We start from the raw sequence: 21,276 nt of genomic DNA on the forward strand, positions 1-21,276 counted from the left end.
AAATTTTGAAAACAAATTAGATTCAAAACAGAATTCAATAAATGAAATTGTAAAACAAAGAAAGAAAAAGAAAAACAGAAAAGGGGAGAGAAAAACCTTACCAGACCTTACCTGTTCAGCCGAGCCCACCAGCAGCCCAACAAATCCCAGCCCAACACGGCCCAGACCAGCCCACCATAACCTTTCGTCTAAAAAACAGAGGTGAGGGGGTCGTCCTCATCCTCTCAGGGCTCATGGACGACAGCACGAAGACGTGCTCGTCTTCTCCCTCGCGCTGGCACGCCCTCCTCGCTCGGCATCGTGACGAGGCATGCTCCGCCACCGTATAAAGCGTCCCGACGAACCCTAGCCCAGAATTTCCCCTCCCCTGCTCAATTTCTCTCCAGACGGAACCCTAGCTGCGCCGTCCATTTCTTCTCGCCGCCGTCTGGAGCATCCCCGAGCCACACCGTTGACGCCATCGACATCGCCATCGTCTTCTTGCTCAAGCCATGCAAGGAATCGGGCCGAGGACCTCTGGAGTGTCTTAATCGACCCCGTCTTCTCTGTCGCCGGCCACCGTCACCGCCGTTGAGTCGGACCACCTCAGGCCACGCCGTCATGCGCTCTGTGCTCCCGGTGAGCTCCTCAATCTCGTAGTGTGGTTGGTTTGCTCGATTGTGTTCCGTAGCCTCGCCGCACCGTGAGCCTGCAAGCACCGCCGTTTCACCTCGCCACCGGCCACTCTCCGATGACCAATAATTAGCGGCGAGACCACCGTTAGGTGCTCCGAGTCACGCTGATTCGAATGGGCATGCGCACCACGCCGCGGAAGTTCTCTGGCGTCGACGTCGACCACCACTGGCCGCCGGCCAGGAGCTTCCTTTGCCACGCCAGCCATTTTGACTCGGTCAATACTTGTGTGGCATCTGACCTGTCCATAGCCCCACCAGTCAGTGGCAGTAGCTAGGGTAGGCCACGGTAGAAACTGTGTTTTCATTTAAAGTTAATTCCGGAAAAATACTGCAACTTCAAATAAATCTAAAAAATTCAATTTAAGTCAGAAAAATATAAATGAGATATTAAAATTCTTAGAAAAGAAAACTCTATCCAATAAAAATATAATATGAAATTTTTATTTTTAATAAAAATTCAATTATTTAATACTTGTTATTTAAGCCTTTAATTTTAATTCTAAATTCAATTAAAATTCAATAATTAGTAAAAAAAATCCAAAAGTAAATAAAAACCAGTAAATAAATAAAGAAAACATCAAAACTAATTTTCTTTATTTCTTTATTTTGTTAAAGCATTATCAGAGAGATTTAAACCCTGATTAATAATTACCCTAATTATTAATTATTTAAAAATGATAAGTGCCAAATTCAATATTATTTTTAGAAGTTATTAATAACTTCAAATTCAAAATGAAGTTATTAATCATAGAAATACATGGTAAATAGTAAACCCTAGTTCCATATGGTAGAAAACTAGGAACTCATCATTTCATGTGTAATCCTAAAACCCTAATGCCATTTAGACCCTAGTTCCATTAGTACATGTGAACCCTAAATTGTCCTAAACCTAAAAACCTAGGTTAGAACATGTGATCATGGTACCTACTTCCAAATCATAGAACAATAATAGCAACTAAATAATTACCAGGACCACGTAAAATGTAATAACCCTATCACTAGTTAATTGCCATGCTATGTCCTCATCTAAATAAAACTTGTTGATCTAGTAGGATCAACCAAGTGTAAAACCCTAGTTCCTATTCCCTAGACCACCCTCCTTAACCATCCATGCTTAGCATCACACTAATGTGATGAACCTCAGGAGCAACTTTACCAAATCTTGAGAATTACCTAACCATATTCCACTAAACCCTACTAGTGTTAGATAATTATCAAACATCCTATTTAGGAACCAACCATTCTTTACTTAGGGAATTAAATAGCAAACTTACACAACCTCAACCTAATTGATATACTTCTTATTATTTAAGAAGTATGTTCTTCAAAAGTTATTCTTTTGAAGTAAACCAAGAACCATCATCAACCCTGCTTATAATGACCTATAAACCCTAGCCAGCTATCACTAGCAAGATAAACCAACCTTGCCAACAACCATGTATAATGAATTGCTTAGGATACCTAGGCTTATCTTAACCTTACAAGCCCTAGGTGTTGATGAATCCAACTTTGTTGGGATCCATCTAATATTTACTCCAGCAACTACCTGAAACCATAGTCAACCATAGAAACCCAACCTAATTATCATACTTGTTCTTTATCAAAGAACATGTTCTTCAAAAGTTATTCTTTTAAAGTAGGTGATAATTAATCACTAACCATGCCATATAGTGCTAAAACCAACCACTATTCATTACATGTTAAGATTATACCAAATGTTATTGTTATGTGCTATTATTGTAATTATTATTTATTACAGCACCTGTTTATGATAACAAGCAACCAATTCTTAATAAGAACCTTGTTTGTGAATCTTTGAATCACTCTAAAAGTGTAACACACCCTAAAACAAATCATTTCAACTCACTAATCCTATATCATCGGGGTTAGATCACGCTTAGCGCGATTGCATCTCATACTTATGCATTGTTGCATCCTTGCCAATCTTTTAAACATCGTCCTTACTGGACGATGATGCTATTTCAGAATTTGGAGTTATTGCGTATCGAAGACCTTGCCTGCATAATCTTGCAGTCAAGAAAGACAAGTTCATCGCTTGCTCATGTCATTTGAGTATTTTTATCAAATTACTTGCAAAGTACTATGATTACCACTATTGCATAAAAACCAAAACCACTATTTTCATAACTATGAATATGACTATGTGGTTGGCAATGGAACCATGGATTGTGTTGATATGGTGGAGGTTCCATTGCAAGGGTTTATATCCATCTAGGATTAAACAACAAATGTCGCCAGTGATTCTTGTGCCGTAATACCCGTGTTAACCATAAGATCCGGAGTGGGACGGAGTAGTCAAAAGTGTTTCCACCTCTCGTTCATCAACGGATGCTCATTACTGGGTGCACATGATCTTGCGAGACATGATGCAGGGGTGGGAACCCGTAGAAGTCCCAACGGTAATGAGGTCTATGATGGGTTGCAGCTGCCGGCGTAGGAATGTATGGTAGAGCCCTGCATTGACGTCGTGGTCGGGGTCCACCCTGAAATCTATGGGAATAATGGGACCGGCGTGGACCCAGGGTCGGAGTCTGCAACAAAGGGTGGGTGTTCGAGGTAGCGGAGGAACATGATTGGCTAGACCTTATACCGGGCCTCACACCATAGGAAGTGTGGACGGGTCATTCCCGGTTGGCACCAAGGTTAAGATCTCTTATGGGTAAAGCAACACACCTCTGCAGAGTGTAATGAATCGTGACCTGGCACTCCCTGTTCCGGGATATGGAACTGCGAACGCGGCCGGAAAGGAGCTCCATGAAGTTCTAGTAAACCGGTGAAGGCTGACGGACATAGTTCTTCTGAATAAAAGCAACCTTTTGAAGAAATGGTTATGAAAACCTGCATTGGTATTAGACTTTCTGGTCTAATGTTGTAGCTAGTGCATTAAACACCTCTTTCCTATAATGAACTTGTTGAGTACGCTCGTACTCATCCCACTCTTAAATCCCCTGCTTAGATATGGAGGCATCGAAGGAGGATTTACAGTACAACTCAAAGGCCGAGGAGTCAACAACTACTTCACGAGACAGGACCTTGTCAGAAGAGTCAGATACCTCATCCAACAAGGAGAAAACCTAGTATAGCCATAGAAGGGAACTAGCTTCCTAAACCTAGCTCCTATTTAGCTAGAATCTATTCTTATCCTTTATAGCTAGTCAAATACTCTACAAATAGAGTTCGTGATAGGATTAGACTTCGAGTCGTTCTTCTGGAGTTATCTGCAGTTTTACCTCATTGTAAAGTAGGAGGCTGTGATGATCTTATGTAACAGAGTCAATGTTGTAATTCTATAGACATGCCTTGGACCCGCATATGTTTCTGTTGTACCACTCTGAGCGATATAATACTCGTGGAACGGTGTTTCATTGGTATTATATCAGACTTGCATACTACATCATGCAGTGGTATGCCGGGTCACCACAGTCAGGCATGTGCGAAGTATTCTTGAGATGGAAGGTTGTTACCTCCATTCCTTGAAAAGTTCATCTATGCAGACTAAGCCATTGAATCGTTTGTTCAAGAAAGAGAACCTTAAGAACTTCAAAATCTTCATTGATGTTCCCCAAGGACTCACTTGTGTTACATTGTAAGTTCATGTGCACGCAATTGCCTTTGCAGTCGCAACCACATGTATTACACAATCTAGCTTGATCCTTTGGAAGCTTGACATTGTAGTCCATATCTTGAGAATCTAGCGATTTTACCTTGGTGGTAACTGTTGCAAATCTTACATTCAAAAATGCTACGTCTGAAATATCTTTACACCTAACCTAAGCTGAATCTCAAGCGGCAATGCTGGTTAGTGTTTCTCAAGGATTTTTGACATAGGTCTCTTTGTAAATCCGGCAAGATTGATGTCGTGGTTAACACAATTAGTCGGAAGGTCTAATGCCATAATTTCTTGAAGTAACAAGAATAACCACTCTCCATAAGGATCTTGCGCGACTTATTCTCGGAGTTGCCTTTATGATGTATTTTCAATTCCGAAGTCTAACCTTCACTTGATGACCTATTGAAGGCTAGTCAATAGTCTAAAAATTGGTGTATATAACATCAAGGAGAACATTATAAGCAGAGTTGCTAAATGTCTCTCGGCTAGTCCCTCAAAATCATTTCTCCAGTGACAACAACTCCGTTAGGAGAAAATTCACTCCCCGGTGATCCTACTACGTCGTTCGATGATGCTCCTCCCCTTCCAGCTGTTTGCACTTGAAGTTCTCTTTAATTCACATGTTGTGTGAATTTGTCAATCATCTAGGCCCCGCCTTTTGAGTACACTTCAATCGTTTCATATATCCTACCCGAAGAGTGACCATGATTCTTAAGTCCAAAGTTTCTCTGGTTGGTAATATTTTGTGCTTCTCTAAGCCACCCTCCTTTTGGGGAATGTCTCTTCATGGTACCAAAAGCAATCCAACTCTATGCTACCTCATCTTTTCGTATTCTGTCAAGCATGGAGAAAATTGCCTACCAAATTTTGAAACTTCTTTCGTCTCTGCCATTACCTTGACGTGTTTCATGTTTGTTAGCTCAAGAGTTGTTTTTAAACACTCCTTCCATGAGTTGACCATGAGATACTCGATCTTTGTAAAGATCCACCGTCCAGTGTTATTCCCTCTTTCCTTTAGGTGCAGTTGAGCAACAACTTCAAAGGAAGAAAATGAAGCGCTTCATTCATGGTGTTGTGGGTCAACTTCTTCATGGTGTCGTGGATCAACTTCTTCGACAAAGAAGATCATCATGCTATCGACAAGCTCGTTGAAGATCGGTGTAACCCTTGTTACCTTGTCTTCTCCTACCTTAGGAATCTCAGGGACGAGATTATTGTAAGGGGGATAGAGTTGTAACATCCCTATTTTGCTAAACCCTAATTAGGAGTTGTTTGTGCATCATGAGCATCATATAAAATGCATTAGGAAAAATTTGCAAATAAATTAAAATGGAAACCCTAGGTTTATGCAAGTCTTTCTCTATTTGGAATGTGTTCAAATGTTTGAAACTTTCAAAACAAAAATGTGTGGACTTTCAATTATTATTAGTAAGGCCACAAAATATTTTCCCTAAAATATTTGAGTTATTTCCTAACCCCAAAAGGTTGTAAAACTATTAAAAGGTGTTGAAATAGTGTTATTTTCGAAATTCCAGGAAAATCTCCAAAATCAGGGGGTTATGTGCAAAACTTGGACGTTGTCTTCTTCCTCGTGCCCAGGCAGGCACCTGCGTGTCGAGCTCCTTGCGCCCCGCGCTGCCACCTCCTGCTGGCTGCCGTTGAACGAGGAGAGCACCCCGACCTCGCACGCCTCTCTCACCCCTATCCTCTCCTCTCGCGCGCCTTCTCCCCTGCTCTCTCTGCGTGCACGCGCGCCAAACCCTAGCCCCGGCCGACACTCGTCGCCGCCGTCTCGCGCCTCCTCGAGCTCCACCGAGGCTGCTATCGGCTCTGCCTCGTCGCGGGCAACCTCTGAGCCAAAGGAATTGGGCGCGGGTGCCCTTAATCGGCCGCCATGACCCCGTCTTCCCCGCGGCCGGCGAAGACGCCGACGGTCGCCACGGCGCCTCCCGGCCACCTCCAGTGACGTCGTCGCCACCAAGAGCATCACGGTGAGCAGGTGGTCCCTCTGGTGGCCTCGCCTTGCCCTCTCCCCCTCCGTAGCCCCGCCGCAACGTGCGCCCGACCCCGGCCTCCGCGCAAGCTCGCCGCCGGCCGGCTCCCGCGACCATTGGCGGGCGGCGCCCCCGCCAAATGGTTCCCTGTGTCGCCCTAATCCTTTTCCCCCTATCGTGCGCCTCGATCGCAGGCCGAGTCGGCCGATTGGAGCTCGACCAGAGCTCCCAGAGAGCTCATGGCCGCACTGACGTCATGCTGACGTCAGTGTGACGTCATATTTCTTTTTTCTTTAATTCTGTTTCATTTTCCGTAATTGATAAATAATTCATATAAATTCAGAAAAATACAAAATTATATATCATTTCGATCATAAAAACATTTCCTATTCGTTTATACATGTTTCATACATGATTGAACCCATTAAATGTGAAGATTAGTAGAAAACCCTAATACACCCCTCTCATATGTCGGGGTCCGATGCCGGAACCCCTTTAATCTGATGATGCACCTAGGGTTTACTCAATTCCATTAATTTGACATATCATCATCTTTGAATGTGCATTGCATTATGCCATGTATTGAATGTTATTTCTATATTTCTAGCGTTTGCTTCTTCGCGATCGATAAAGCACGAGTCTGAGTCGATGAAGATCAACAACATTGAAGATCAATATTGTCCACCGACAAACAAGTCAAGTACAAGTTTATCGAAGATCCACTTCGGTTTGTCAGGGACAAAGGCAAGCCCTAGCCTGGTTCATATATGTTTTTGAAATGCTTTTACTTCTAGTTCCTACATATTACACACGATTCAACTGTCTTTTATCGATAGGTAGAGTTATCCTATCTATTGCATGTTCCACCCTTGTAGCCTCAAATATCTGATCCACTGCTCCTAGCATAACTAGGTTGGGCATGTGTGCGTCGCTAGAGCCTTTATCTCTTTATGCTTAGCCATGCTTAGTTTGTTACGCTACTACTCCGGTCTTCGGACTGGAGCCATACAATGAATGAAACTAGCATGACAGGTTGACGTGGTAAGTATAGAGATGTTGATAAACATGATTAAAGGCTCAGCCGAGAGGCCACATTGGGATGTGGTGGGTTGTTTCGTTTCTGCCGACCCTAGGAACCGAGTTCTCGCCTCTTGAACCAAGACTGAGCGTACAACCACACGAGGCCCTATTATGGTACCCTCTCGACTCACTAACTTGCTAGTAGATTCCATGAGTCACATAGTTTGCGCGTTACCTGGTCATATGCATTGCATTTTTGCTTGGGGTAAAGGTACATAACAGGCAGGTAAGCGTGGTCGTGGTGGCTGGGGGTTGCGGCCTCTGGGGAAACCCACCTCGGTACACATCGTTAAGGACCGACTTCGGGACTTGACCCGTTACGGCGGAACAATCCTTAGCGCGTGACTCATGGTCTCGGCGACAGCAAGGTAAAGGTTGTGGTCGACCACCCTCTGCCAGCTTTCCAAGGAAGAAAGCTAATAGCTTGGCATTAAGAGTCGGTTGGCACGTGTGGGTAAAGTTGTGCACCCCTGCAGGGTTAAATCTTTTCGAAAAGCCGTGTCCACGGTTACGGACGACTTGGGAACGGACGTGGAGATCATAGAGAACTTTAACCTGATCGTAAAACTTGGCAAACAATGTGTGCTTACGGATACCTTCTCCGGGTGTTGAGGGGGTGATCCGAGGATAGTGGTTCGAGATGATGAAGATTGGTGGATACAATATGATGATCAATAGAGATAGAGATATCGCTCTCTTATCCCCTTTTAAAGGTTCTGAGTAGTCGAGCTTCTCCTCCCTCTTGTTTAACAAAGGAAAACTGGCTTTACGCAAAAGAAGCTCTACAGAAAGCCCGCATACCCGCTTTGCTAAAAGGTTGTACTAAGTCTTGCTGAGTCCCTGTACTCAGCTTTGCATGCTTTTGTTTCAGAAGAAGTCGCTCCAACAGATGGTGGTTTCTAGTCGAGATCGACGAGTAGCTTGGGGTTCCCAGGTGGTAGCCTGGAATCTATGGGTTGGGACGTCGCCGTTATGCTCCTGGACTCTTAGGACTTTTGCTATCTTGCTATGTCTAATAGCATAACTTCGCTTCCGTTGATTGATGTATGTCAGGTCAGTGACCTCTGCTTGTAATTCTTTGGTTCTTCGCTCAGTTATGAGCTTGTATTACTTCTTGGAGTCGTAGAGTCACTGTTGTGTTACCGATTCTCTCACTGTAGTCTCTCGAGCTCTAGGTTAGGCTTATGTCAGACGAAGATCTGGTATTTGTCTAACTCTGATCTCGGGGGTGCCACAGCGGCGTCTCTGGAACTTTTTCCGTATCGTGGCTCTCGGTAATAGGGTTTTCGCGACGGAGAGTATAAGTAGGCGGAAGGGCAGAGTCGGAGGGGGCACGAGGGGCCCACACCATAGGGCGGCGCGGGCCCCTCCTTGGCCGCGCCGTCTTGTGGTGTCGCCACCTCGTGGCCCCACTTCGTATGCTCTTCGGTCTTCTGGAAGCTCCGTGGAAAAATAAGACCCTGGGCGTTGATTTCGTCCAATTCCGAGAATATTTCCTTTGTAGGATTTCTGAAACCAAAAACAGCAGAAAACAGGAACTGGCGCTTCGGCATCTTGTCAATAGGTTAGTGCTGTAAAATGCATAATAATGATGTAAAGTGTGTATAAAACATGTGAGTATTGTCATAAAAGTAGCATGGAACATAAAAAATTATGGATACGTTTGAGACGTATCACACCCCTACTCCTACTTGTGAGGGGATCTGCGACTCCCCCCACACAGATGAACAAGCGCACATATCATATCCTACCATGTACTACTGAGTTCGAATAACCACAATTGTACGGCACAAAAAGTGAATGTACCAAGGATCAAACAAATGGTTGGGCAGAAATCATGATGATTCACTGAAGCAGAAATGGTGGAGATGTGATTGATTACAGTCATCGCCGAAGTAGAAGGAGAACTCGTTGAAGAAGAGGATAAATCCCAACCGCCGCCACTGATCGGAGATGTGTACTTCGCTTACCTGCTCATGGACCAAAGGTGGAGCTCGAATCAAAGTGGGGGGAGGAGGTTTCAAACCGGACGGTGAGAGTTGGGGGTACAAATAGAGAGGGGGGGGGGGGTCGGCGGGAGGTGACGGAATCCTTCCCGCCACTCTTTCCGCTTTTCGCCGCCGCGTGCTAGAGCTAGTGACATCTCCCTTCTCATTCGTGCTTGTGCAGGAAAAGATTCCCCTTTACATCAGCGGAGCGCGAGAGGACGGTGGCTCGCTGAAATAGCTGAATCGACTGTTCTCCCGATGCTAGCCGAGCAGTGATTTGAGAACCAGTTAGACCACAGCCAAGTGTTATACGACCTACGAAAACGCGTCCCTACTCCCTACTATTCCGTATCCAGATAAGGCCCTAAAGTAGATGTCCATCACATCTCTGAGTCTTTGTACTCACTCGGCAATACCCTTGACTTGCCAGGCAAGGTTAGGCGTTTTGTAACGAAAAGAAATGGAAACTTGCTATTGGGGACAATCTAGACTCACTGCGCAAGAATAGCCTCGGCAGTGAGAGAAACATGGACGACTGAGTAGCCAACCGTTCCCAAAAGATCGCAACAAATTTTCTGATCCCCTCTCCACAAGTATACCTGGAAATGGATCAAGGTCCACGTCCAAAACTAAACTACCCAACTACTGTCCAAGTATTCATGATCCAGTCCATATCCTGACCAATGAACGAGTAATAAAATCCAAGTCCACCCAAATCCACGCGCAAGAAGTCCAGGGTATCCAAATCCAATGGACTCCATCGTGAGTTTGGCGCTCGTAAAATACAAATGGCAGCCTGCACCATTTTCCTTCGAGACGTGTTGTGCGTCAGTTCACAAGAGGAAGCACGTCGGCTTGTTTGGTTGTGGGACCCACTGTATTTAATACGGAGTACTCCTAAACAAATCATCCCTCACCTTCCGCCTCTTCCTGGCATCTCGGTCTGTTTCTGTTTCCTCCGCCATTGCTACATCTCTAGAGCTCCAAATTCTTGCATCTGAGTTCGGTATCGCAACAAATTTTCTGATCCCCTCTCCACAAGTTCTCCACGGCTGCTGCCACCGCTTCTCCCCGCCGGCCGCCGCGGCGTGACGAAGGCGCCACCGGCTGCTTCTGCCGGTTTGCCCCATCCAGCACCCATATTCCCCGCCACTTCTCCTATTTCCCCCGTTTCCACCCCAGCCACGTACGCATACCCGCGCGACCCAGCCACCTCGGAAAACGTGGCCAAGGGAAAGCTTCGCTTTGCTACCTGCTACAAATAATCTCCACATCACATTTCGCTGATCGCCGTTGAATCCCCGTTCGGTCGCCAGCGGCGCCACACCCAAATAGCCTCCTCCTCCTCCTCCCGCTATCATCTGGCCCTGCCTGCCGACGGCGGCATGTCTTCGGCTCCGCTGCTCGGCGCCGCCGATACCTCCGTCGGCGGCAAGGGCGGCGAGGCGACGGCGCGGTCGCCGCCGGCATGGCTGCGGCGCGCGATCGACACGGAGGAGGCGTGGGCGCAGCTGAAGTTCGCGGTGCCGATGGTCCTCACCAACATGTTCTACTACGCCGTCCCGCTGGTGTCCGTTATGTTCTCCGGCCACCTCGGCGTCGTCCACCTCGCCGGCGCCACGCTCGGCAACTCCTGGGCCACCGTCACCGGCTACGCCTTCGTGGTACGTATACTGCTCATACCACATGCTCTTTGCCAGATTTTGTTCGACCGCGCAATAATTACACACCTAGCTATAGTTATTGCTGCTGCGTCGAGGCATGATCGACGATGCAGCTATCGCAGCTCCCACGTGCCGGTCGTATGCATCTCTTCTTGCACTTGCATAATTATTGACAGACCCTTATGCTAATTAATATCGTTGGCATTTTGGAAATAAGAACGGTAATCATTGCAAATTTCTACTTCCTCCGTTTAGAAATAAGTTTAAGTTTCTGCTTCTATCACAAACTCTTCAGATTTGGTTCGACAGTACATTTATTTCCACTGCTGCGTCTACTCACGACGACTCACGTTTCGGTCGTAGCACTTTCCCGTTGCACAACTACTACTGTGACTAGTCTAGTGAGAATTAACGTACTAGTAGTTTGTGGTAGAAGCAGAAACTTAATCTGAAAAGGTTATTTTATGGTACATTTTCAGATTAATATCTGAGTGTGGATACGATTCAACTCTATATACCTTCATATCTAGATAAAGTTAAGCAGTTTTTTTATGAACAGAGGGAGTAGTTGGTGCTACATGATTGTATGTTAATACCTTGGTTACTCTAAAGTTTTCAATAGATACGAATCCGTCCTCGATCTCGGATATTTTCAATGGTGTGCTAGATGGTGTAGTTGACCTTAACGGTGCAGTTGCTATTAATTTACCACAATAATATTATTTATTTTCCAAGTCTCCGGTGGATCTGGTGGAGTTTGGCGTCACTTTCCCGTTCCATCGATTTGACGGTAGTAGGAATATTTGAGCAGCCTTAAGGGTAGGTCGAACGTAACATGAAACATACTTATGTTTTATTGCCCTGGAATTTTAGAAAATCATAAAAAAAGGTAGCGTTTCAAAATATATTTGCCAGTATTCTGGTGTCATCTCCAAGCCTACATCTATATATGTTTCCGCTTTGCTTTTTCATCGCTTATATAGGCGCGCGGCGACGATCGCTGGCCACCGTAGTGCTAGGGCCGAGTCTGGTCGTTGGATCGTATCCACACTCTACCCACACCATTGCTTCTCCTTCTGCTCGATCTTCTTACGACCAGAGAAACCGACGACAAAGCAGTCGCTTTTTTTCGCGAACGTGAACACTTGGAGTTGGAGTAAGTAAACGTCTAGCTCGCCTTGTCCTGTAGGAGAAAAACACATCACGTACTCTGCGCGCGTGGTTGGACTATATTTGCGGCTGCGACTTAAATGCGAACTGATGGCCGGGGCGCATCTCCCTGCCTGCCAAGGAGAAGCAGACGACTGAGTTAACTACACACTCCACTCCATTCAGTACGAACGAATAAGACAGATCTCCAGGGTGTTCGTCTCCCTTCACTCCTCCTTTCACGTCCTCTCGCAACTCCAAGTCAGAATTTCACCTATTTTACACGGACCTGATATAAGATAGAAGATGGATCCGTCAAAGCCATGACAGTCTGACAAAACATCATTAGTTAGGGGATTTTTATTCAAGACAAGATGATTTCCTGAGATTTTTTTTTTCGAATGGATCATTAGAAAATAAACTGTGTAGATTCGAATCATTAGTTATAGTTTCTAGAATTACTTTGCACTCTGTTTTGAGAAGAAAAAATGCGCTCAGGCCTCTTGGTATAATTCAATTGCCTGTCTTGTAGTGTCAAACACTCTTTCCAGCAAATTTTATAAAGTTTGACTGTGATCAAGACTAATATGCACTGCATCTTAACAGACTTAACGTAGTCCTAGAGCGGAACTAACTTTAGGAAGGCTTGTTGTAAAGTAATCCCTCCTATTCCTTTTAATTGGCTCAGATTTAGTATAATTTTATACTAAATCTGAGTCAATTAAAATGATTGAAGGGAGTAGAAGTGTACCAAAGACATTTGAATTCTCTCGCTCATAAATAGAAAACAGGTTTTTAGAGTTCGGAGCTGCCCGAAGCATTAGTCCCGGTCGCATTTGGAACCGGGACTAACGATTAGTCCCGGTTTCAAACGGCATGGATGCCGCACGGTTTTTGTCCCGGTTTAAACGAGACTTTTAGTTTCAGTTGGACACCACGAGTCTCTTTAGTTCCGGTTGATATCCCCAACTGGAACTAAAGGTCTACCTTTTAGTACCGGTTGGAGACACCAACCCGGACTAAAGGTTTGGGATTTTTTTGGCTCCACCCCACCCCTCCCCCTATCACCTTTTTTTAGCTTAGTAAAATACAAAAAAATGATAGAAAATTAAAAATTAAAAATCCTTCTAGATGTATGTAGCTTAGGTGATCTAGTTATTATGAAAAATAACAAACATGGATTTTGACTTATTTTGCAATAAAAACTATATTTCTGGGTAAAAAGGGAATATCTTTTGCATACAAACTCGACAAAAAATTTAATATATGTAAATCTATCTACGCCGAAAAGCTACATCTAATTTCACGTGGCTATGCCTGGTTAGCTAATTTTTAGATCCTCCAACTGCCAAAGGAAAATATGAAAAATTTCAGATTTTAGGTTTTGAAAAAAATATTATTATTTATTTATTCAAGATTATTACTAATTCATTATCTTTTATTAAAGTAATTATTTGGAATTCAAATAATAAAGAAGTGTGACATTGTGACCAAGAGGTTAATATAATTGATATGATACTAATATCAATAACGTGTGAGCAAAACACGTAGAAGCGGGACGGAAGGAACTCAGAAATTAAGCGTGCTAGTGGTGAAGCAGTTTGAGTATGGGTGACCGATCAGAAAGTTTGACCATGAGTAATTAATTTGACTAGAGATTAAGTGTAATTAGAAATTAAACTAATTAAATAACTTAAATACTAGAAATTCTTGAGAAAAATAGAAAACAAATTGAATGGGAAAAATTAGAAAAAAAAAAGATAAAAATTAGACGTCATGGCCTTTAATCCCGGTTGGTGTTACAAACCGGAACTAAAGGTCCTCTATCTAGCGCGCGCCCGCAGCCCACATGGAGGACCTTTAGTCCCTGTTAATAACGCAACTGGGACTAAAGGGAGGAGAGGGATTAAGTCCGATTCCGTAGTTCTTGTTGAAAAATTGGGACTAAAGGTCTTTACCAACTAGGACTGAAGCTACTTTTTCTACTATTAGCTATATTCAGCGGTGCGTATTGACTCTTACACCTTATTCTATGTGTATTAGCGCATTATAGAGCCTCCCAGTACATCATCTATTTAGAGTTGCCGGTTCACTGGTTTCCCCCCCTCCCCCCCCCCCCCCCTCTCCCCCCCCGGCATCGCCCTCCTCTGGCGTCAAGGGGGAACCCTAGCCGCCGCCGCCTCTAGCCCCCCCCCCCAACCCCTCTCCCTTGCTTCGCCGCCGCCGAAGGGGGGCCAGCAAAGCCGCGCCCGCCTCGGGGAAGGTGGCGGCGGGGCGGTTGCTTTCCCCTCCCGCGTCCCATGGCGAGAAGGAGCTCGCCCGGGCGCGGTGGGCCGGCGGCTGGGCGCTGGCAGGGCTGCGGGCGGCCGTGGTGGCGCGCGGCCAGGTCGAGGACGGGGCGCGGCGGTGGTGCAGCGGTGCAGGGCGAAGCGGGGCTTGGCGGCGCGCGCACGGGCCCAGATGGTATCCTGCGGGCCTGTACGGGCTTGCGCTGGCTCGGCATGTGGTTGCCGGGACAGAGGCGGTGTCCTCCTTCCCGGCCTTCACCGGCGAGGCTGCAGGGGCGGGAGCGGTGCTGAACGGCGGGGCGGCGGCCCTGTGTGTGCGCTGGGTGGATTGGCGGCTGCTGTGGTTGCGAGGGCGGCTGGACCGGGGAGCTCGCGCTGATCCGGCCGACAGCTCGGCCTTGGACCCCTGTGTTGGCGTCCGTCGAAGCTCCCTCTCTGTGGCGGTTGGCGGCGCCCGCGGAGCTCTTCTAGGCGATCTTGGTCGGCATTATTGGTGCGACTCGGCTTTCAGCCCCGCGCGGTGTGGGTGGTGGCAGCGGAGCTCACGGAGCTCCTTAGTCTGGCTGTGGAGGCGGTGGTGGCTTGTGTGCGGCAGTGGCGCCGCTTCTGCACATGAGGTGTGTCTGCAGGGTGCGGGCTGGCAGCGTTTTCGGTCTTCGTCTCGATGTTCGGCCGCGTGAGGGAGTGGTGGCTCGTTTGCTCCGGGCGAAAGCTTGACCGCGCGGCGTCTGCGGATGTCGCCGTCCTTCTTAGGGGCGGTCGTGGATCTCTTCGTCCTTCACTGCCTCGGGTTCACATCTTCAGGTGAAAGCCTAGATCCCGCGGGATCACACGACGGCGTCGATTCTTCGTCGTGTCCCCTCTTGAGGGTGTCGTCTTGAAGTTGGTGATTCCCTTCGCGCCCTCCTGCGGCCTCGACACACAGGGCATCTGGGTTGGCAGGAGGTCAACCGGAGATGCGGGTGTTCCGGGTGGAGGCTTGAGAGGCAACGACGATGGTGGTGACCAAGGTTTGGTTGCGACAAAGTCATGTTAGTCGGCTCCATTCCGGCGTGTTCGAATGTCTTCGTGGTGGTCTCTTCTTGCTGTAAAGTCGAAGCCGCCCTCGGGCGGTGTACGATGACCTGCGAGGGGCGGTCCGGTGAAGGTCCTATTCAGCGCTTGTCTTGCGCATCTCCTCTCCGAGGCTCGTCGTCAGAAGCGGAGCTGCAGGTCTCTCTCCGAAGAGCCATCTGTTTGGCATAGGCCGGCTTGAGCTTCTTAGCTTTTGTGGGTAGTCAGGGTGGCTGGGTGTGCCCTTGAGGCAGAGTGTGTGGTTTGGGTGTGCTATGGCACTTTTATTGTTGATTTTTGCTCGGTTTTCTCCTAAAAACCGGGCACCTTCTGCTTAATGAATGAATAAGGCAAAGTTTTTACCTCCGTTTCGAAAAAATCTATTTAGAGTTATATCTAAGTAGCTCGCATTTCTTGGCTAATGCTTGCATTAGATGGCTAGCTATGCCGTTTATGTCGAGAAAAAAGAGATGTCCTACTTGTTTTTTGGAAAACTTTTTATTTATTTCGACGTTGTTATTTAAGAGTGGAAGTTCTTCTGGTACTATCCTAATTATTAAAGGGCATGTACAATGGTAGATGCCTAGTTAGGTGCTTAGGTGAGAAAAAAACCCCACAAAATCGGATTATCACCTTAAGAGCCCCGGCTCTCAACGAAGATCGCCTATATGGGTCCCTAGCAACAACATGAAGTGCTACTGGGTGCGGCAAAAAAAGAGGCTTAGTGCCCGATATTTCTTTAGGCGTTATTACATGGGAAAATCCCTGCATTTTTTTTTTTGAGAAACACAGTACAAACGCAGACGCGCACATACACGCGTATACACACACCCCTATGAACGCACACCCTACCCCTATGAGCACCTCCGGAAGACTGGGCTGGCGGATTGAATCTTGAAATTGACGAAGTCACCACAGGCGCCTCGCTGTCGACGGGAACGTCGCCTCCCACTGAATGAATATTCCGCCTTTTATGAGACACACAGATGTCAAACCTGGGGTTTGAACTCTGGTGGGCTGGGGATACAACCATCCTCCTAACCACCCAACATCAGGTTGGTTCTCAGGGAAAATCCCTGCATTATTTGGGGTTTGAGCCTAACTACCAGGATATCCATCATGTTGTACGTGGATTGCGCCTGCATTTGGCTAAAAAAAGAAGCATAGCATATCATTTTCAGATCCCAACATGGCAATAGGTTAACCTATCAACTACTGTTTGTGTACATGCACGGTCAGCGAGCATAAATTACTACTATAGTTTCCGTTAATAAAAAAAGCAGTATAATCAACTTGGGTGTCGTAACTTGGAAATGTCTCAGGTGTTGTAGTTTTTCTCTCTAAGAAGTCGGCCCTATTTTCACAAAATTTTGGCAGTGTACCTAGAGCTACGTCAGACCTAATTTTTTTGGTAAGAAAATCTATGAATGTCAACTCGGAGATGTTGGATACCTCACTGAAAACATTGACAGATTAAGATTTAGTAATGTTGAAACCCTTAAATAGTGTAGAAGAAACATGCATTGCACGTTTTAGGTTGCTTGGTCACTGGATTCACGATTCTGCTCGGCTCACCACGAACAAGATGGGAGACAAAGACCCTATATTTTGAAAGAAAATTTGGATTGGTTCCGAACTGGAAACCAATAGCAAATTGGTAGCTCTAAATTTATTTCTTTTGGTTTGTCGAAACGACTGATATTTGTTAGAAATTGTGAAACCTGATGCATCTCATATTATTTCACCATACAACCGACCAAAAAAACCCAGAGAAATAAGTGAAAGGCTTGTTTTGCAGATGAAAAACGTTGCAATGCATCTGAAGTTTTTAACAAAGCCATACTAGTCATGTTTTTTTGCGAAAATTTCACCAATCTATTAAAAATCATTAACAGCAGTACAAAGATATCTAAAAGTAATAAAAATTACAAATATATCACTAGGCCACCTAGCGACAACTACAGACACTAGCGCGAGCCAAAAGCGCGTCGCCGTCCTCGCCCCTCCATCACCGAAGCCTGACAAAACTTGTCGCAGTAGATCTTGTTGTAGTAGACAGACGGGAAGCCGTCGTGCTAAGGCCCAAATTAAGGACCAACGCATCAGAGCAGCAACCATCGTCAACAATGACAACAGTAGATAGGAAGAGATTGGCCCGAAACCACACAATCGAACACGAAAGGCGACCGGATTACGACAAATCCGCCGGGCACACAACTCCACATGTCCTCCGTCGGCGCTAGATGCACCACCGGGAGATATGACGGAGAGGTCCTTATTCTGACTTCAGTAAGTAGCCACCATCTTACCATCCCGAAGAAGACACTGAATGTAAACTAAATGAAAAACTGAAACCTTCCGCCGGTGATAAGCCACGGTTTGCCAAACCTCCAAGACTTCAAGGCCACCGAAGGCGGAGCGGACCGATAGCATCGCCGGCGAGAGGGATAAAACCCTAGATGAGTTTCAGAACCGCCTCACGATGGCCTTGCTGTCTTTCCAAAAATCGATGACTACCGATGGATAGTCATATTAGTCATGTGATGCACTGATGTTTGAAATATCAGTACTATATGTTGACGCACTTGCAATGTTTGAACCACGTTTCAGACCGGCATGAGTGGTGCCCTGGAGACGCTGTGCGGGCAGGCCTACGGCGCCCGGCTGTACCGCATGCTGGGCCTATACCTGCAGTCGTCGCTGATCATGTCCGCGGTGGTGTCCGTGCTCATCTCCGTCCTGTGGCTCTTCACGGAGCCGCTGCTGCTGTTCCTTCGTCAAGACCCCGAGGTGTCCGTCGCCGCATCGGTGTTCGTCCGGTACCAGATCCCGGGCCTGTTCGCCTTCTCCTTCATGCAGTGCTTGCTGCGGTATCTGCAGACGCAGTCCGTCGTCCTGCCGCTCGTGGTCTGCTCCGGGGTGCCCTTCGCGCTCCACGTCGCGCTGAACCACCTGCTAGTGAACGTGCTCGGCCTGGGCCTCGCCGGCGCGTCCGCCTCCATCTCCGCCACGTTCTGGTTCTCCTGCCTGCTGCTGCTCGGGTACGTGATGTGGTCCAGGGAGTTCGACGAGACGTGGAAGGGCTTCTCCGTCGACGCGTTCAGCTACGTGCTGCCGACCATCAGGCTCGCAACGCCCTCCGCCATCATGGTCTGGTCTGTATGTTGTTGCACTTGCACACATGTTATTCTCAGAGACACTTGTACGTCATTTCCTCTACAATCTAACCTGGCATTCGTACTGACTGCAGCTTGGAGTGGTGGGCGTTTGAGCTCTTGGTGCTGATTGCTGGCCTGCTGCCGGATTCCACGGTGAGCACGTCGTTGATCGCCATGTGGTAAGTTACGTCTCTTGCAGTCTGGTCAGTGGCATTGTTCAATCATGTAATACGTAGGCCAGGACCCATGCATGATTAGTGGCATGAATCGACTTCATCCATCTTTAATTTCCAAATGCAGCGCGAGCACGGAGGCCATTGCCTACATGATCACCTACGGGTTCAGTGCCGCTGTGAGGTACGTGATGTACTGTCCGGTTTCAGACTCCCAATTTCTTCCTCTGTCGCTGTCAGAACCAGTTTCTTTGTGTGTAAAATTAGGGGGATTTTATGTTCCTTTTCCTGCACTTTTTGCAGCACGAGGGTATCGAATGAGATTGGTGCCGGGAACATAGACAGGGCGAAGAACGCCGTGGCGGTGACGTTGAAGCTGTCTGTGTTCCTCGGTCTCTCCTTCATCCTGCTACTGGGCTTTGGCCACGGCCTCTGGGCGAGCCTCTTCAGCGGGAGCTCGGTGATTGCGGCAAAGTTTGCGGCCATCACCCCGTTCATGATGATGTCCATCGTGCTCGACTCCGCCCAGGGCATCCTTTCAGGTAAGAAAAAACCGTCAGCCAGCTACCTAGACACCTACACCATTCTCCGAGAATCATTATTCTTTTATTCCTTCACATGGATGATTTCGTATTATGGACACAAAATCAGAGACTAGAATGCACTGCTAGTGCTATACATACAATTGAGTGACCAAACTAATGAATGAATTGGCATGTGGCAGGGGTGGCGAGGGGCTGCGGATGGCAGCACCTGGCGGCGATGACGAACCTCGTGGCGTTCTACTGCATCGGCATGCCGCTGGCCATCCTCTTCGCCTTCAAGCTCAACTTCAACACCAGGGTACGTAATGAATGAAACTCCCTCCGATCTGGAAAATAGCTGATGTACAAATCTTCAATTTTTGCAGGGCTTATGGTTGGGTCTGATCTGCGGGCTGACGTGCCAGACAAGCACGCTGGTGGTGATCACCATCCGCACCAAATGGTCCAAGATCGTGGACGCGATGCAACAAGAGAAGGTCAACTATGTCGCTTGATTTCTCTCCAAAACAAAAACTAGGTCGCTTGATCAATGAGCATAGACGCACGTGTTAGTTCATGATGTAATTTAGGATCATAAGGTGGTTGTGCGTCGGCGTCAGCAGCGTCCGTGGCTTGCACCTGAACGGGTTTTTGTGAGATAGCCGTGGCATGCGTTGAATTGAGCCCATGCTCAGCTTTGTGCCTGAACTATTTAACCATGTACTTTGAGCAGAGTTTCACATTTCTGACCAGCGTGTTTCTTCCTGTTTTGGGTATATGTTTTCGGACGCTGTTCATTCAATACGGGCACGTTTGGTACCTACAGATGGTTCGGCCTGGCTTGGGGGAGAAGAAAATCAGCCCGTTTGGATTTCTGCAGCACCCCCTAAGTTGTAGGGCATTGGTAGCCTGGATCCGAATTCTGGCTCACTAGCGTAGTGGTGCAACTACACCTGCGCGTTCAAAACGAGCCACGGACCGAAATTAGCATGTTGTTTGGTAGGTCGGGCTGCATCGGCTGGGCTGAAAAGGCCTTTCTGTTTGTTTGCCTGCAGCTAACCCGAAATCTCGATGTCGATGACATTAGGTCTGTTTGGTACCATCCAGTCATGTCTAAGATTACTTCTTCTCTACAACGGATAGTCTTACCATGCTCTCACCTCCCATCACACATAAATCACAGTTCATGACAGTTGCAAACTTACGAAGCTAGCAGTTCAGGAAATCAGTCCTAGCTAGTACGAATGGTAGTTCATAACACGATGCTCCCTAGCTACTACGAATGGCAGTTTATCATAACGGGGTCGTTCAACATACGGGGATCGAATAGGGGTTCGAGAAACAGGGGATCATAGGGGGTTCTTCTTCTTCTTCACTTCACTTCTGCACTTCTTCTCAGATGGTGGTGTTGCCTCTGGCTTGCCACATTGCGTCTGCCCACTCTTGCCTCTTCTCCTTCCAGGCATCATTGTCGCTTGCGTCCACGCCATGGCCGGTCTCTACTTCATCAAAAGTGACAACCTCTTCGAAGAACTCATCCTCGCCGCAACCTAGGATTCAATTGTGAAGAATACAGCAAGCAAGGACCAGCTTTACTTGAGTGTCAAAAGTGTGGAACACTTTCTGGTCAAGGACCTTGAACCTGTTCTTCAATGCAGCAAAGGCCCTCTCAATGGTGACTCTAAGGCTTGAGTGTCTCAGATTGAATAACTCTTTCGCATTATGAGGTCGGTGCTTCGCAGAGAACTCGTTGAGGTGGTACCTTGTTTTCATGAAGGGAGGTAGAATACCAGGTCGGCATGCATATCCAGCATCTCCAAGGTAGAACTTACCCTCATGGATTTGAAACCCATCAAGCCTTGAAAAGCTGTCTGCCAGGATGCTCGAATCATGAGCTGGA

At 46.9% G+C, this 21,276-nt stretch overlaps 1 protein-coding gene across 1 annotated transcript; it reads left to right on the plus strand.

Annotated features, from left to right (window-relative positions):
* The first annotated feature begins 10,280 nt into the window (after nucleotides 1–10,280).
* Nucleotides 10,281–20,122, plus strand: LOC127333385 (protein DETOXIFICATION 19). The gene is made up of 7 exons (XM_051359782.2): nucleotides 10,281–11,031; nucleotides 18,132–18,676; nucleotides 18,772–18,858; nucleotides 18,980–19,036; nucleotides 19,156–19,394; nucleotides 19,577–19,695; nucleotides 19,763–20,122. Exons 1-7 carry the CDS (start codon nucleotides 10,753–10,755, stop codon nucleotides 19,889–19,891), a joined length of 1,455 nt encoding a protein of 484 aa, XP_051215742.1. The 5' UTR covers nucleotides 10,281–10,752; the 3' UTR covers nucleotides 19,892–20,122.
* The last annotated feature ends 1,154 nt before the right edge of the window (nucleotides 20,123–21,276 follow it).

Source organism: Lolium perenne, chromosome 2 (genome assembly GCF_019359855.2).
Source record: "Lolium perenne isolate Kyuss_39 chromosome 2, Kyuss_2.0, whole genome shotgun sequence".
NCBI lineage: Eukaryota > Viridiplantae > Streptophyta > Magnoliopsida > Poales > Poaceae > Lolium > Lolium perenne.

Bases quoted from the DNA above. Each gene is read 5' to 3' on its own strand.
- LOC127333385 (XM_051359782.2), top strand. From the start codon at position 10,753: ATGTCTTCGGCTCCGCTGCTCGGCGCCGCCGATACCTCCGTCGGCGGC. The intron at 18,677-18,771 runs GTCTGTATGTTG...TACTGACTGCAG, and splicing joins CCCTCCGCCATCATGGTCTG to CTTGGAGTGGTGGGCGTTTG. The intron at 19,395-19,576 runs GTAAGAAAAAAC...GGCATGTGGCAG, and splicing joins CGCCCAGGGCATCCTTTCAG to GGGTGGCGAGGGGCTGCGGA.